General features: G+C 66.3%; 1 protein-coding gene across 1 annotated transcript; it reads left to right on the forward strand.

Annotated features, from left to right (window-relative positions):
- Positions 1-385: 385 nt before the first annotated feature.
- NAT8L (N-acetyltransferase 8 like) lies at positions 386-10,106 on the forward strand. The gene is made up of 3 exons (XM_055246230.2): positions 386-952; positions 2,042-2,206; positions 4,764-10,106. The coding sequence occupies exons 1-3, from the start codon at positions 577-579 to the stop codon at positions 5,129-5,131; spliced, it is 909 nt and encodes a 302-aa protein (XP_055102205.1). The 5' UTR covers positions 386-576; the 3' UTR covers positions 5,132-10,106.
- The last annotated feature ends 2,368 nt before the right edge of the window (positions 10,107-12,474 follow it).

Consider the following 12,474-nt stretch of genomic DNA (forward strand, 5'->3'; position numbering starts at 1 on the left):
GAGGACGTGGCGCCGCGGACGCCGGCGGCCGGGCCCGGGGTCGGGGCGCTCCCAGGCGCGCGGCGTGGGAGCGGGGGGGCGGGGCGGGCGGCGCCCATCACGCGCTCCGCGGCCGGATCCCGAGCCCCGCCGGGCGCCCCCGGGGCCAGGAGCCCCCGCCCGCGCCGCCGCCCCCGCCCGTGCCCGGCCCCTCGCGCTGCCCGGCCGCCCCGTCGCGCCCAGCGAGCCACCCGGCGGGGCGGGGGCGGTGTCTCCCCCACCCCCGCGATCACATGGTGACCCCCGGCAGCCAATGCAGTGGACGCTAGGACCCTGCGGGCCGCGGGCGCCGCGACTGCACCGGCGCCGCCGCATTATAAATACTTCTCCAAAATGCGGCGCAGCTCCCTGCGCGCGCCCCGGCCGCCCGCCGCCTCCGCCCCGCGCCCCTGAACCGCCGCCGCCGCCGCCGCCGCTGCCGCCGCCGCCGCCGCCGCCGCCGCCGCGGGTCCGAGGGCGCCGCGCCCTTGCCCTGGGCCCGGCCGTGCCCGCCGCCGCCCGGCCGCGTCCCCGCTGCCGCGCCGCCCGGCCGGGTGCATGCATTGTGGGCCTCCCGACATGGTCTGCGAGACGAAGATCGTGGCCGCCGAGGACCATGAGGCGCTGCCGGGGGCCAAGAAGGACACGCTGCTCGCCGCCGCCGGCGCCATGTGGCCCCCGCTGCCCGCCGCGCCCGGGCCGGCCGCCGCGCCCCCCGCGCCCCCACCTGCCCCGGTGGCTCAGCCTCACGGCGGGGCGGGGGGCGCGGGGCCGCCGGGGGGGCGCGGCGTGTGCATCCGCGAGTTCCGTGCGGCCGAGCAGGAGGCGGCGCGCCGCATCTTCTACGACGGCATCATGGAGCGCATCCCTAACACGGCCTTCCGCGGCCTGCGGCAGCACCCGCGCGCGCAGCTGCTCTACGCCCTGCTGGCGGGTCAGTGCGCCGGGCCCCCGGCTGCCGCAGTCCCTCGGGCCGGCGCGGATCTCCCCCGCCCCGGCGTCCACGCGGACCCCGCGCCCGGCTCCCGGGGACCAGCCTGGGAAGCCTCCGCTTTCTGCCGCGCCGGGCCCCGCGCAGGGCTGGCCAGGGGCATGGGGATGGGCGCAGGGCCCCGAGCGGGCCGGAGCCGGGGAGGGTCCGGGGTCCGCACCTGCGTCCCCGCCGCGCATCCCCCCACCCCCACCGCCTCCCCTGTCCCCTCCTGGGCATCCTGGGTGGGGGCGGGTGCCAGGGCAGGTAGCGCCCGCCGCGGCTGGGCCCCGGCGAGTGCCTAAATATAATCTGCGGGCGGGGGAGGCCGCCTCCCGCTCGGTGCTAATTTATGAGGGGAAGACAGCCGGCGCCGCGGGGGGTGCGCGCGCCTGGCACAGCCGGGGCGGTCGCAGAGGGCGGCCCCTGCAGGGTCTTTGGGTGCCCTTCCCCTCGGAGCTTCCTGCCGGGGTGGGGGGTTCGCTCCCATTTTACAGATGAGGAGCTTGAGGCCGCGTGGGGAGGACGCGACTCCCCCAAGGTCATGGCAGCCGAAATGCGGCTGGAAGCAGTGTGGGGCCTCCCTGCCCTGTCCCTGCCCTCAGAGCTCCCGGACGCTGTTCAGGAAGGGCTCTTGCTGGGGCTCTGGGAAGAGGGGGGCCTGGGTCCCGGTGCTGGAACGTGGGACCCCCCTCTCCCCCCCCTCCCCCGCGCGGGGCCTGGTCTGCGGGGCAGCTCCCTGGCAGGATCTGCCCACCTTGTCTTCAGCAGGCCAGCGTGAGCAGAGCTCTTCCCGGTCCGGCCATCCCGAGGGTGCCCTGCCGTGTTTGGAAGCTCAGAGAGGCTCGTTCCAGGCGGCGGGGGTGGGTGGGGTGGCTGTCTCTACCGCAGGAAGCTTGGAAATAGGGAGAAGTAGAAAGCACCCGAGATGACCCCGGCTCCTCCACCCAGAGCGCGGCCGGGCGCGGCGTCCCTAGCGGGCTTCGCCGGGGTGGCGTCTTCCGGGGCCTGGGGACCCTCGCCGCGCCGCTGACCCGCGCCCTCTGCCCGCAGCGCTGTGCTTCGCCGTGAGCCGCTCGCTGCTGCTGACGTGCCTGGTGCCGGCCGCGCTGCTGGGCCTGCGCTATTACTACAGCCGCAAGGTGATCCGCGCCTACCTGGAGTGCGCGCTGCACACGGACATGGCGGACATCGAGCAGTACTACATGAAGCCGCCTGGTGAGTCCCGCTCCTGCCCCTCCCCGACCTGCGCCCCAGACAGCCCTCGGGGGCACCCACTCCAGCAACCTCAGGGCAGGCCTGGGCGAGGGCCAGCGTGGGTGGGCCTGGGCCGGGGCCCCTGTGACCTGAGCCTTCTGGGTGACCGAGGTCTCCGGTGTCAGCGGGGCTGGGGGAGGCAGAGCCGGCTCCTCCCGCCCGCTGAGTGACCTGAGCTGGCCCTGCGACGCAGTGGCTCCACCGTTCCCTGCTCTGGATGCATCTCCCTGGCGCCTGCTGTGGTGGGGCGAGGGCTGCTGGGCTCTGTGGGTCCCATCTGGTGTGCCTTGCGGGGCTGGGGTTGCCTGCAGTGCCAGGACCCTGGGGGGAGAGGGCTTGTGTGGCAGGGGCCGGGGATCCTATTGGGGCACAGAGGATGGGGTGGGGGCAGGGGACCTGACCTTGAGCCTTGGCCCTCACTTCTGGCCTGATTTCTGGGCTGTTTAGCTGGAGGGTTTTGTCCCAGCCCCTGTGGCCTTCTGTAGCTGGAGGAGCTGGGTCTGGGCTGTAGGGGGGCTGGGGGTTGCTCTCCACCCTCGGGCTGGCCCCCAGCCGCTGAGCTACACCTGTTCTCCATGCCGGATGCCGCAGGGGTGAAGACTCTGCTCTCTAGGGTAGGAGGCTCTCTGCGATCCTGGAGGGTCTGTAGGCCAATGAGAGGGACAGAGGGTGGCCCAAAGGGTTGGGCAGGGTCTGTCAGGAGCCCAGTCAGTGTCAGGGGAGGGACAGTGTCTGGCATCAATGGCTGCCATGCTCCACCCCCGCCCCACGGCCTTGGCGCCTGCTGCTCTCCTTGACCCTTTCCTAAACCCAAACAGAGCATCTGAGCAGCCCCTGAGCCCTGGCCAACCTCTGCTTGGGAGTGGAAACGGGCCACGAGGAAGCACAGGCCACAGCAACAAAGGGGGCTCTGGTGGGCACACGGGGCATGGACCTGCTCCCTCTGGGCCGTGGCCTCCCTGCTGTGAGGGAGTGGAGGGGTAGCTGGCAGGGCTGCAGGAACACCCTACGAGGGCAGAGGCTGGATAGCTGCTGACGGCCCATGCTGGATTCCGGGGAGCTGCTTGTGCACGTGGGGAAACCTAGTCCTGGGAGGAGTGAGGTGTGCCCAGGGTCACATGGTGCTGGGGTTGCTACTCCTGGGATGGCCCTGACCTCTGGTCTTGCCTGGGTGGGTAGAGGCAGAACCCCTGGGTGGTTGGCAGGCTAGCTGGTGGGAGGGGTACTGGTCCAGGATCCTCTCCTTGGAGGTGGAGAGGCTGTGTGGGTAGGGAGATGGGAGGTTGGGTGTGGGAGACCCCAGGGGCTCCAGGACGGGGGGCCGAGGAGGGGCAGCCCCCCTGGGAACCCTGGAGCTGCACGGAGCTTGGAGGGTCCAGCTGCTCGGGGCTGTGGCGCTGGCAGCGGTGCCCGGTGGCTCACCCCTGGGCTGCTTCTCCTTGAAGGGCCCTCAGTACCCCCTCAGCTACTTGCCAGGCCTCAGCATCCAGCACTGAAGGAGACAGAGGTCCTGCTCATGGAGCCAGCGGGCTGGTGGCTGTGCAGAGGGGCAATGGGGAGGGATGGGAGGGCTTCCCGGGGCTCGGGGCAGGTGCAGAGCCTCCTTGAGGAGGAGGCGGGAGGGGCCACAGGCAGGCTGTGTGGCCCTCCACTGGCCAACCCCTTGGTCTTCAGAGAGGTCTCTGGGTGCCACCTCTGCCTTTGGCTGCTGGAGGTGGCTGGGCTTCCCCTGTGGCCGGTGCCTGCAGGTTCCCTCCCACAACCACCCCCACCTGCCCCTGCACCTCTCCTCCTCCCCTGCCGGTTCCCCTCCCCCATGACCACCACCTCCTGGCTTCATGCCTGACTTGAGCCAAGAATTGGGCCGTGCTGTGGATGGGGTGGTGGCCTGGCCACTTGGCCCACTGCCAGGAGAGTCCGGGACCAGAGGGGCCATCCCCTGTCCCCCACTTGGATTTATAGGAAAGCACCTTCTGGGCTGCAGGGAGCCTTCTGGATGCACTTTGCTGACCCCTGCCCTTCGCAGCTCTTTGGTGTGGGTGCTGGAGTTTGCCGTGACGGCCTGGGTGACTCTGGGTGGCCAGGAGCCACAGCAGTTTGGCTGTACCATGGCCTGTTCAGGGTGGCCCGGGCCATCGAGGCATTTGGTCTGGGAGTAGCTGGGCAGGTCAGGGGCCTGACTGGGCAAACCCTGCCTCAGCTCTTAGTCTCAGAGGAGGGACTCAGGCCTTTGACCTCCACTCTGAGCAATGCAGCCTCCAGGCTTGAGTGGGTCCTGGCTATTGGCCTTTTGGGTAACAGGTATTGGGCTGGCTTTCTCCCTTGGCTCCAGCAGAGCTGGTAGCTGGGCCCCAGGGGCTGCCGGGATCGGGTGTCCCACTGCCCTGGCTTGGTGTCCGGCTGGAGGGGGCAGTGCCAAGGGGACCCCTACCAGCCCCTGGCCCTGTCTCACCCCAGAGGTGGAGGGGTCTCCCCAGCCTTCCTCACCGGGTATCCCTGACCGCCCTGTCCCCTGCAGGCTCCTGCTTCTGGGTGGCCGTGCTGGATGGCAACGTGGTGGGCATTGTGGCCGCGCGGGCCCATGAGGAGGACAACACGGTGGAGCTGCTGCGGATGTCTGTGGACTCACGTTTCCGAGGCAAGGGCATCGCCAAGGCGCTGGGCCGGAAGGTGCTGGAGTTCGCCGTGGTGCACAACTACTCCGCGGTGGTGCTGGGCACGACGGCCGTCAAGGTGGCCGCCCACAAGCTCTACGAGTCGCTGGGCTTCAGACACATGGGCGCCAGTGACCACTACGTGCTGCCTGGCATGACCCTCTCGCTGGCTGAGCGCCTCTTCTTCCAGGTCCGCTACCACCGCTACCGCCTGCAGCTGCGCGAGGAGTGACCGCCACCGCTCACCCGCCCGCCCCTCCCCCGGCCGCCCTGTCCGCCTTGCCCGCCTGCCCGCCGCCCAGCGCGGCCCGCTTTCCGACGCTGACTTGGCGTTTGTGTTGGGTTTCCCCTTTTCAACATCCTGCGGTTGTCTGGCTGGTTCCCGGGGGGTGCAGGGCTGTTGCTCTTCGGCGACACTTTGGTGGGGGTGGGTTGTTTGTCGCCACAGCCCCTCGCCCTTCCCCACCTGCCCGGGCGGCTTGCCACCTGAAGAGTGGCATCTTGGACCACCGCGGCTGTCCACGACGCTGCCCTGCCCGCCGCCACAGGGGAAGGCCCAGCCTTGCTCACCAAGCACAGAACCTCTGCAACAGAGCCCGGGGCCAGGCTCCGGCCCCGCCTGCGGCCCCAGCGCCACTGCCCGTGGAGGCCCGAGCTGGCCACGGCGCTGCTTTGCTCCGCGCATGCCGAGGGTGTGGCCCGGCCGAGCATGCCGCATGCACACAGCCCCGCCCTGCCGCCCTGCCCAGACTGGACCCGGAGACCCGGGCTGGTGAGCGCCCCTGTCCCCGGCCCCGAGCTGGCCATGGGAGGGCCTGTCCCTGCCCCTGCCCCCACCCCCTGGAGGGCCTGGTCTGCCCTGCGCCGCCCAGCTCTGTCCACGCCTGCTTTGCTCTGACGTCCTCGTTTTCTCTGGCTCCGCCTCCTCCCCTGCCTGGACTGGGCTGACTGGTGTCATCACCCAGGTGGCTCCCATGGCGTCCGTGGCACAGCCGGGGTGGGGGTCCATGGGACCTCTCCCCCCAGTGCCCACTGGTTCGCGGTGGCCTCTCCCAGACGTCCCCGGGGTCCTCCTGCCTCTGGCTGACGGTCCACCCTGTGAATCTTACCAGCCCAGGCTGCTGCCAACAGTGCCCAGCCTACAGCTTCTCCCAGCCTGAAACCAACCCATTTTCTAATAAGTTATTTAGACAGAATAGCACTCTGCATGACTTTAATTCTTGGGACAAAACGGTAGTTTGTACCCTAAGACACAGTTTCTGGCCCAGTGTGATGGGGGTGGGTGGCCGGGTGGGTGGAGCATTTTGCTGTTGGAACCCTGGAGGGAAACCCTGATTGGGTGTCATTTCCCGCCATGGAGCACGCCTCCCAGCCCCGGCCTGCAGGGTGGGCAGGGTGGGGGGCAAGGGAGTCCGCGGCCTCTGGGAGGAGGGGCAGGGTGCTGCCTTGGGCTGGGTGGGAAGAGGGGTGGCCGCCTTGGCTCCCGCTGGCCATGCTCCTGGTCTCTCCTTCCTGAGGTCACAGGCAGGGGCTGCCCTGGACGGGGGCGGGTGGGTGGCCTGGAAGGGGAGACAGAGGCGGAGGGTGGCACAGGCTGCACATTCAGCCTAGAGGTGCACCTGGCTTTGGTGGCAGGAGAAGAATAAACACTTGCCCAGATCCCTTTGTGTGGGGAATTGGGGAGGGGTCGTGGCAGGCAGGGTGGGCCATGGAACTGGGTCCCAGGCACCAAGGCCACGTGCAGGGCCATGGAGGGATGGTCCTCACGAGGCGCTTCAGAAGCGAGCAAGGGGACGGAGAAGCCCTGCGTCCAAGGGCCTTTTGTCCTATTAGCAATTGAGGTGTGCAGAGCACTGTACAAACCCCACTCCCCTGTACATTCCTCCCTGGAGGTGCCCGGACCCCGCTCGGGGATGAGAGTTTTGTAGACTGTACAGAAATCGGCACCCTATTTTCTTGCAGCTCAGATTTTGTTAATCTGGAATATACAGACAGACGTAAAGTGTTTTAGCAAAATGGAAACAAACAGTTGTGCCTTTTTCCTCTTTTGGTTTGGTTTGGGTTTGGCGTGGGGCTGGTCCCAGTTGGTGCGGGGCATGCTGGGGGCAGGAGGGGCAGGGTGGGCCAGGTGGAGTCAGGTCTTGGGGGTGTCGTGTTGGGGTGCCGCCAGCTTCCCTTGGTCCTGTGCCTTTGGAGCCTCGGGTTCCTGGGATGCAGGGTGCTTGGGGGTGGCTGTTAGAGCCCACCGACGCCAGGGCGGGGCCTGGAGGCCCAGGGACTGCCAGTGTCCCCTTTATACTGATCCTAGCAGATCCCCTTCCTGGGGGTTCTGAGAGTCCTGGGCAGTGTGGCCTTCTCCCATTCTGGTGGCACCTGTGCCCATGAGTGACCTCTTCCCTGGCTGCACTGCCCTGTGGGTGGTGGGACGCTTGGCCTTTCTTTGTTGCTGCCAGGACTTGGTAGAGATGGCAGGAAGGGTGTGCGGGGTGGTTGTGTGCAGAACCCTGCCGCCCCTGCGGTGAGCGGAGTCACTGGTGTGCCTGCCAGGCTGGGGCGGAGCTGCCCGGAACCCTCGCCAGGCCAATGTGTAGCTTGGTGGGGCCCTTGAAGGCCACTGGGCGACAGGTGTGTCCTCCCCCCCGGGCTGGAGGCCGGGTGCACTGGTGGGTGGGCCTGCCCTGGCCCGCCTCATCCCTCCAGCCTAGGATCTCACTGCTCTGCACATGTGCACTGACGTGAATTTTATACGTTTGTAGAAACTCTGATGTAACTTCTTCTACCTCTGAAGCGCCCTCCTGGGCCCTGCTGTCACGTGGCTGGTGCAGCTTCCCTGAGTGCTGGCCCCCTGCCCGCTCCCCATGGGCACCCACCACTCAGACTTTGCGTGGTGAGGCCCGGGGAAAGCCAGGCTGGGGCCTGGCACTGCCCAAGGGCCTGGGGCTCCTGGGATTTCTGTGTGTTTGGAAGCCTCTGTTTTGGAGTGGGGGACGTGGAAGGCAGGAGGGGCTGACAGTGCCCGGGGCCAGAGCTGGGCGAAGGAGGACATGCAGTGCAGGCCTGACGAGAGGCACCGGGCAAGTGAGGGCTGAGGCGCCTCGGGATGCCCCGCACTGCCCAGAGCCACGGGTCTTGCTGTGCCGGGGGTGGGGTGGCCCCGGGCAGCTGCCACTGCCCAGGTGTGAGTCGCTGCAGACCTGGCCCCTGAGAGTGGGAGGCCTGCTTGTGCTGAAGCTGCGGTCTGGCCCCCGGAAGGGCTCCTGAGCATAGGGAGTTGAGCCCCACAGCCATGGCGGCATCTCCTCCTTCCTCCACCCCATGCCCAGCCTTGCTTCCGGCTGGTGTCATGCCTTGGGGCTGGGCAGCAGCTGAGAAGCTGCCCCCGGAGGGAGGGGCTGAGGGCTGGGTCAGTCTGGCCTGAGGGGTGGATGGCTGGCCCTGGGGAAAAGCTGGGCCTGGGAGGCCCTGTGGACAGCAGGCCTGAGGCCACGAGGTCCTAGGGCCACCCCTCTCCTGCTCTGGGTGTCCTTCTCAAAGATGGCAGAAGGCTGCAGGCCCTAGAGGGGACGGGCTGGGGACGCCCTGAGCTTCCTGGCTGTGTGGCAGGTGCTGAGGAAGCTCTGTGGGCCATAAGGACCTGGCTCCCCTCTGAGAGGCCCGCATGCCCCAGGGCACCTAGGGCTGTGCCTGTGGCCTGAGGCCAGGAACTTGGGTTCCTGGGCTCTGCTGGCGCCTGGGCTTTGTGGGGGCCAAAGGTGGTTGCCCCGCTAGGCAGCGGGCCGTGTGGGCCCTCGTGGGGCCACCTTCCTGTCAGTGCCCGAGGGATGGTGGGACAGTTGCCCCTGCGCCGAGGGAGCCCACTGCCATCCCCCATGGGCTGGCACTGCAGCCGCGCACCCTGTATTGCCTGCTGACTTGCTTGTGTCTGTTTGGAAGCTGCTTCTGTTTGGCCACAGGCCTGTGTTCCCGGGCTGATGGCCACAGAGCTGACACTTGGGGTTTGAGTTCCAGACTTGGCAGACCCTGGGATCCACTTACTCCTCGGCGCCACGGCTGCTGTGCTTCCAGAGGTGGCACGATGCCTCCCGGGGCCACAGCGGGGTGAAGGAGGGCGAGCCGGACATACCATTGTTGGATGTATTTTTTTTAAAACAGCAATAATTAGCCATTTTAAAGGAGGGGTGTAGCTGTGTGTGTGCATGTGCACATGTTTGAGCATGTGTGTGTGTGCAAGTGGGTTCTTGGATATGTGTAGTGTGAGCATGTGTGCATGTGGGAGCGTGTGCATGTGTGAGCGTGTGCACGTGTGAGTGCATGTTGTAGGTGCATAAGCATGTACACGTGTGAGCATACATGTGCATGTGAGTACATGTGTGTACAGGTGTACATGTGCATTTATTGTGTACATGCGTGAGCACGTGTATGGATGTAGGTGTGTGTGCACATGTGTGAGTGTATATGTGTTTGTGTCTTGGGTATGCATAAGCATGCACGTGTATATGAATGTCCATGTGTATGCATGAGCACGTATGCATGTGTGATGCACATGTTCTTGTGTACTTCTCTGGGGGCACATATGTATGAATGTATGAGTGCATACGTATGCATATGGTGTACGTGTGTGTATTTGTGTGTGTGTGTGGGCATGTATGTGTATGAGTACTTGTCTGTGGCTGGTGTATGGGTGAGCATGCACAGGTGTATGGATGTATATGTGAGCTGTACATGTAGAGTGTACATGTGTGTTGCATGAGCATGCATGTGTGTGAGTGCCTGTGTGTGTACTTGCATATATGTGGCAGTGCAGGTACCCGGCGGTGGTGGGCTGGCAGTGCCTGGGGAAGCAGATCCTGCCCACGGCTTCCCTGCTGGGCCCCCGGCCCCGGCCCGAGCCTCCCTGGCCCCTCTTGCCCCTCAGTGGGGCAGGGCCTGGGTGGAGGGCCTGGGCAGCTCCAGGGCAGGTCCAGGGAGGCCAGGCTTGGGGAGCACAGGGGGTGGGGTTCACCTGCTGCTGTTTGTTCCCGAAACTGTACTGTGAGCCCACAGCGGGGGCAGATTGTTCTGAGGCCCTAGATGTGCCAAAACAGCCCCCAGAGTGGGGGCGAGCGAGTTCTGAGGACAGGGGCTGCGGGGGCCTGGGGTGGGTGTGCGCCCCTCCCCTGAATGGCCCCCAATGCTGCTGTTTTTCAATAAAACCAGAGTTGAAGGCACCTGGCTCCCGTGCTCTCTTGAGGCGCTTCCTGCCCACTGTGTGGCAGGGCTGGCTTTCAGGGATGTGGGCCCCCACCCTTGGTTGCCCAGTTTGGCCCCCGTCGCCTCCCTCTTCTCCCCTGGCCACCCCCTTTCCCCACCTCGGCTCCCCTACACCTGGCCAGGCTGCCCTGCAGCCAGCACTGCCCCCTGGAGGGAGTGTAATCTAGGAGGTGGGGCAGGGGGGCTTGGTGGCCCCATGGGCTGAGGCCCCTCCCCCAGCAGGCACCCAGCCGGGTGGGCTCTGCCCATTCACTCTCAGGCCTGGGATCCCCCTGAGCAGCTCCTGGGCCCTGCCCTCCCCCAGCTCTGTGCTTGGCCCTGGGCACTCTAACTCCTGGCAGAGAGCTTGTCCCCCAGCCCTTGCCCCCGCCCCATTTTTGCCACCCCAGTGGGACCAGGCCCTGCTGCCCTGTCCTCCTGGGTCTGGGGTTCCCAGTTCCAGTGGTTATGTCGGCCCTTGCCCTGGCAGCCCTGGCGCCTGCCTGCCTGGCCCCTCGGAGGAACAGCAGTGCTGAGGGAGGGTGTGAGGCGAGTGGGCATTAGAGCCCACCAGGATGGGGGTGGACCCCCAGAGTCTGTGAGGGAGGATACCAGGTCTAGGGTCCAGGCCCGAGGGTGCTGCAGCTCAGGGCTGTGGTGGGGAGCAGGGTGTTGGGGGGAGTCTCACAGACAGACATGGGGTGGACACAGATCCCTGCCCTGGCAGGTCCCCATCAGGATGCCAGTCTTTTTGGCAGAGGAACTCCTGGAGTCTGGGGGTCCCCCAGCTCCACAGCCCGGTCCCCTGGGCCGCTTTCCTGGTAGGGTTTCCTTGGCCCGGCTTCTGCCTTTCCCACCCTCCCAACCCGTGCTGCCAGGCCCTCCAGCCAGGACCCTGAAGGAACCCCAGGCTGCGAGTATCTTTCCAATGGCAAGGGGTTACGAACAGCAAAGCCCATATGGGACATCCCACTGAAACTGCGGCAGGATGGAGGCCTGGGTGCAGTGGGTACATCAAGGCCTGGCGGGGCCTGTTTGGGCTCAGAGTGCTGCCCAGGAACGCAGGCAGGGGCAGCACTGTGCTGGCAGGAGGGCCCAGCAGTGGCTACAGGCAGCTCCCTGGATCACTGGGACGTCCCATCACACTGGGAGCAGGCCCGGCCACCCAGGACCCACACACATGGGAGGCGGTGAAAATGTTTTTGAAGCCAGGAGAAAATCAGGCCGTCTCGGCCAGAGTGGGTGTCCTCTTCCTGGGGAGAAACCAAATGCTTCCTTGAGCCACAGTATGGGCATCTGGCTCCCCCAGGGGGCAGGAAGCACCAAGAGGGGTGAGGCTGGTGTGGCATAGCAGCAGGACTGTGATCTGGACCCAGCTGTCCCTGCCTCCCCAGCACCGCACACGCTGTCAGGCAAATGCTGCCTAATTGAAGGGAAGAAGGAACGGACTTCCAGCACCCGCAGACCACAGCAGCGAGGTCCTGACCAATTCATTGTGATGACCCAGGTCACCCAGAAAAGATGAGCCATGTTCAATGGGCACAGGCAAGCCGCGTGGGTGACACAGCCACCATTTGAAAGAGGGCAGGGTGGCACACACGGTGGTGGGAGCCCACTGCTCAAACCCACAGCACCATCTGCACCCCATATACTCACCCCCCGCCGGCCTCCTGCGGTGGCACCAGGTGTCCCCACGAGCAGCCAGCACCTTGATGGTGAGCCTGAGTGCTGGCCGCTCAGTGGGTGGCAGCCAGAGGTGACAACTCTGAAGGGTGCAGGGGGCCCTGTGCCCCACTTGAAGGGGCGCTCTTGGAGCCCAGACCCAGACCTGGGTAAGGAAGTACATGGGAGGGGCTGAGGTACCGGGGTGGGGGGTGGCCTGAAAGCAGGACCCCGGGAGCACATTTCCAGGGGCCACCACAGAGACAGGGAACCATGGTACAGGGTGAGGATGCGGCTGAAATCCTGGCTGGCGCACTTTTGAGCCCTGTGACCTTTTGGTGCCTCAGTTTCCTCACATGCAAAGGGGCGATGGTATTGGTGCCTCTGTCGCAGCCTGCTGTGAGGTGGAGGCGAGTCACAGGTGTCCTGCTGGGCTGGCAGTGAGGCCACTGTGCATGAGGGAAGGCAGAGGGGCACGTGGGACGGGAAGAGTCTGGAGGGGCTGCTTGGAGCACTGGCTGTCTCAGGGGAGCCAGCCTGTTTGCAGCCACTGGTCACTAGCCTGCAGGAGGCTCATGGGAGAGACCTTGTGGCCTGAGAGCATATGATCCCAGACGCCCGCGGGTCCTCGGTGGCCCCTAGGCTGCATCCATGGCGGAGGCCTGCAGTGGGTGGGCAGGTCTT

Source organism: Symphalangus syndactylus, chromosome 16, assembly GCF_028878055.3.
Source record: "Symphalangus syndactylus isolate Jambi chromosome 16, NHGRI_mSymSyn1-v2.1_pri, whole genome shotgun sequence".
Taxonomy (NCBI): Eukaryota; Metazoa; Chordata; class Mammalia; order Primates; family Hylobatidae; genus Symphalangus; species Symphalangus syndactylus.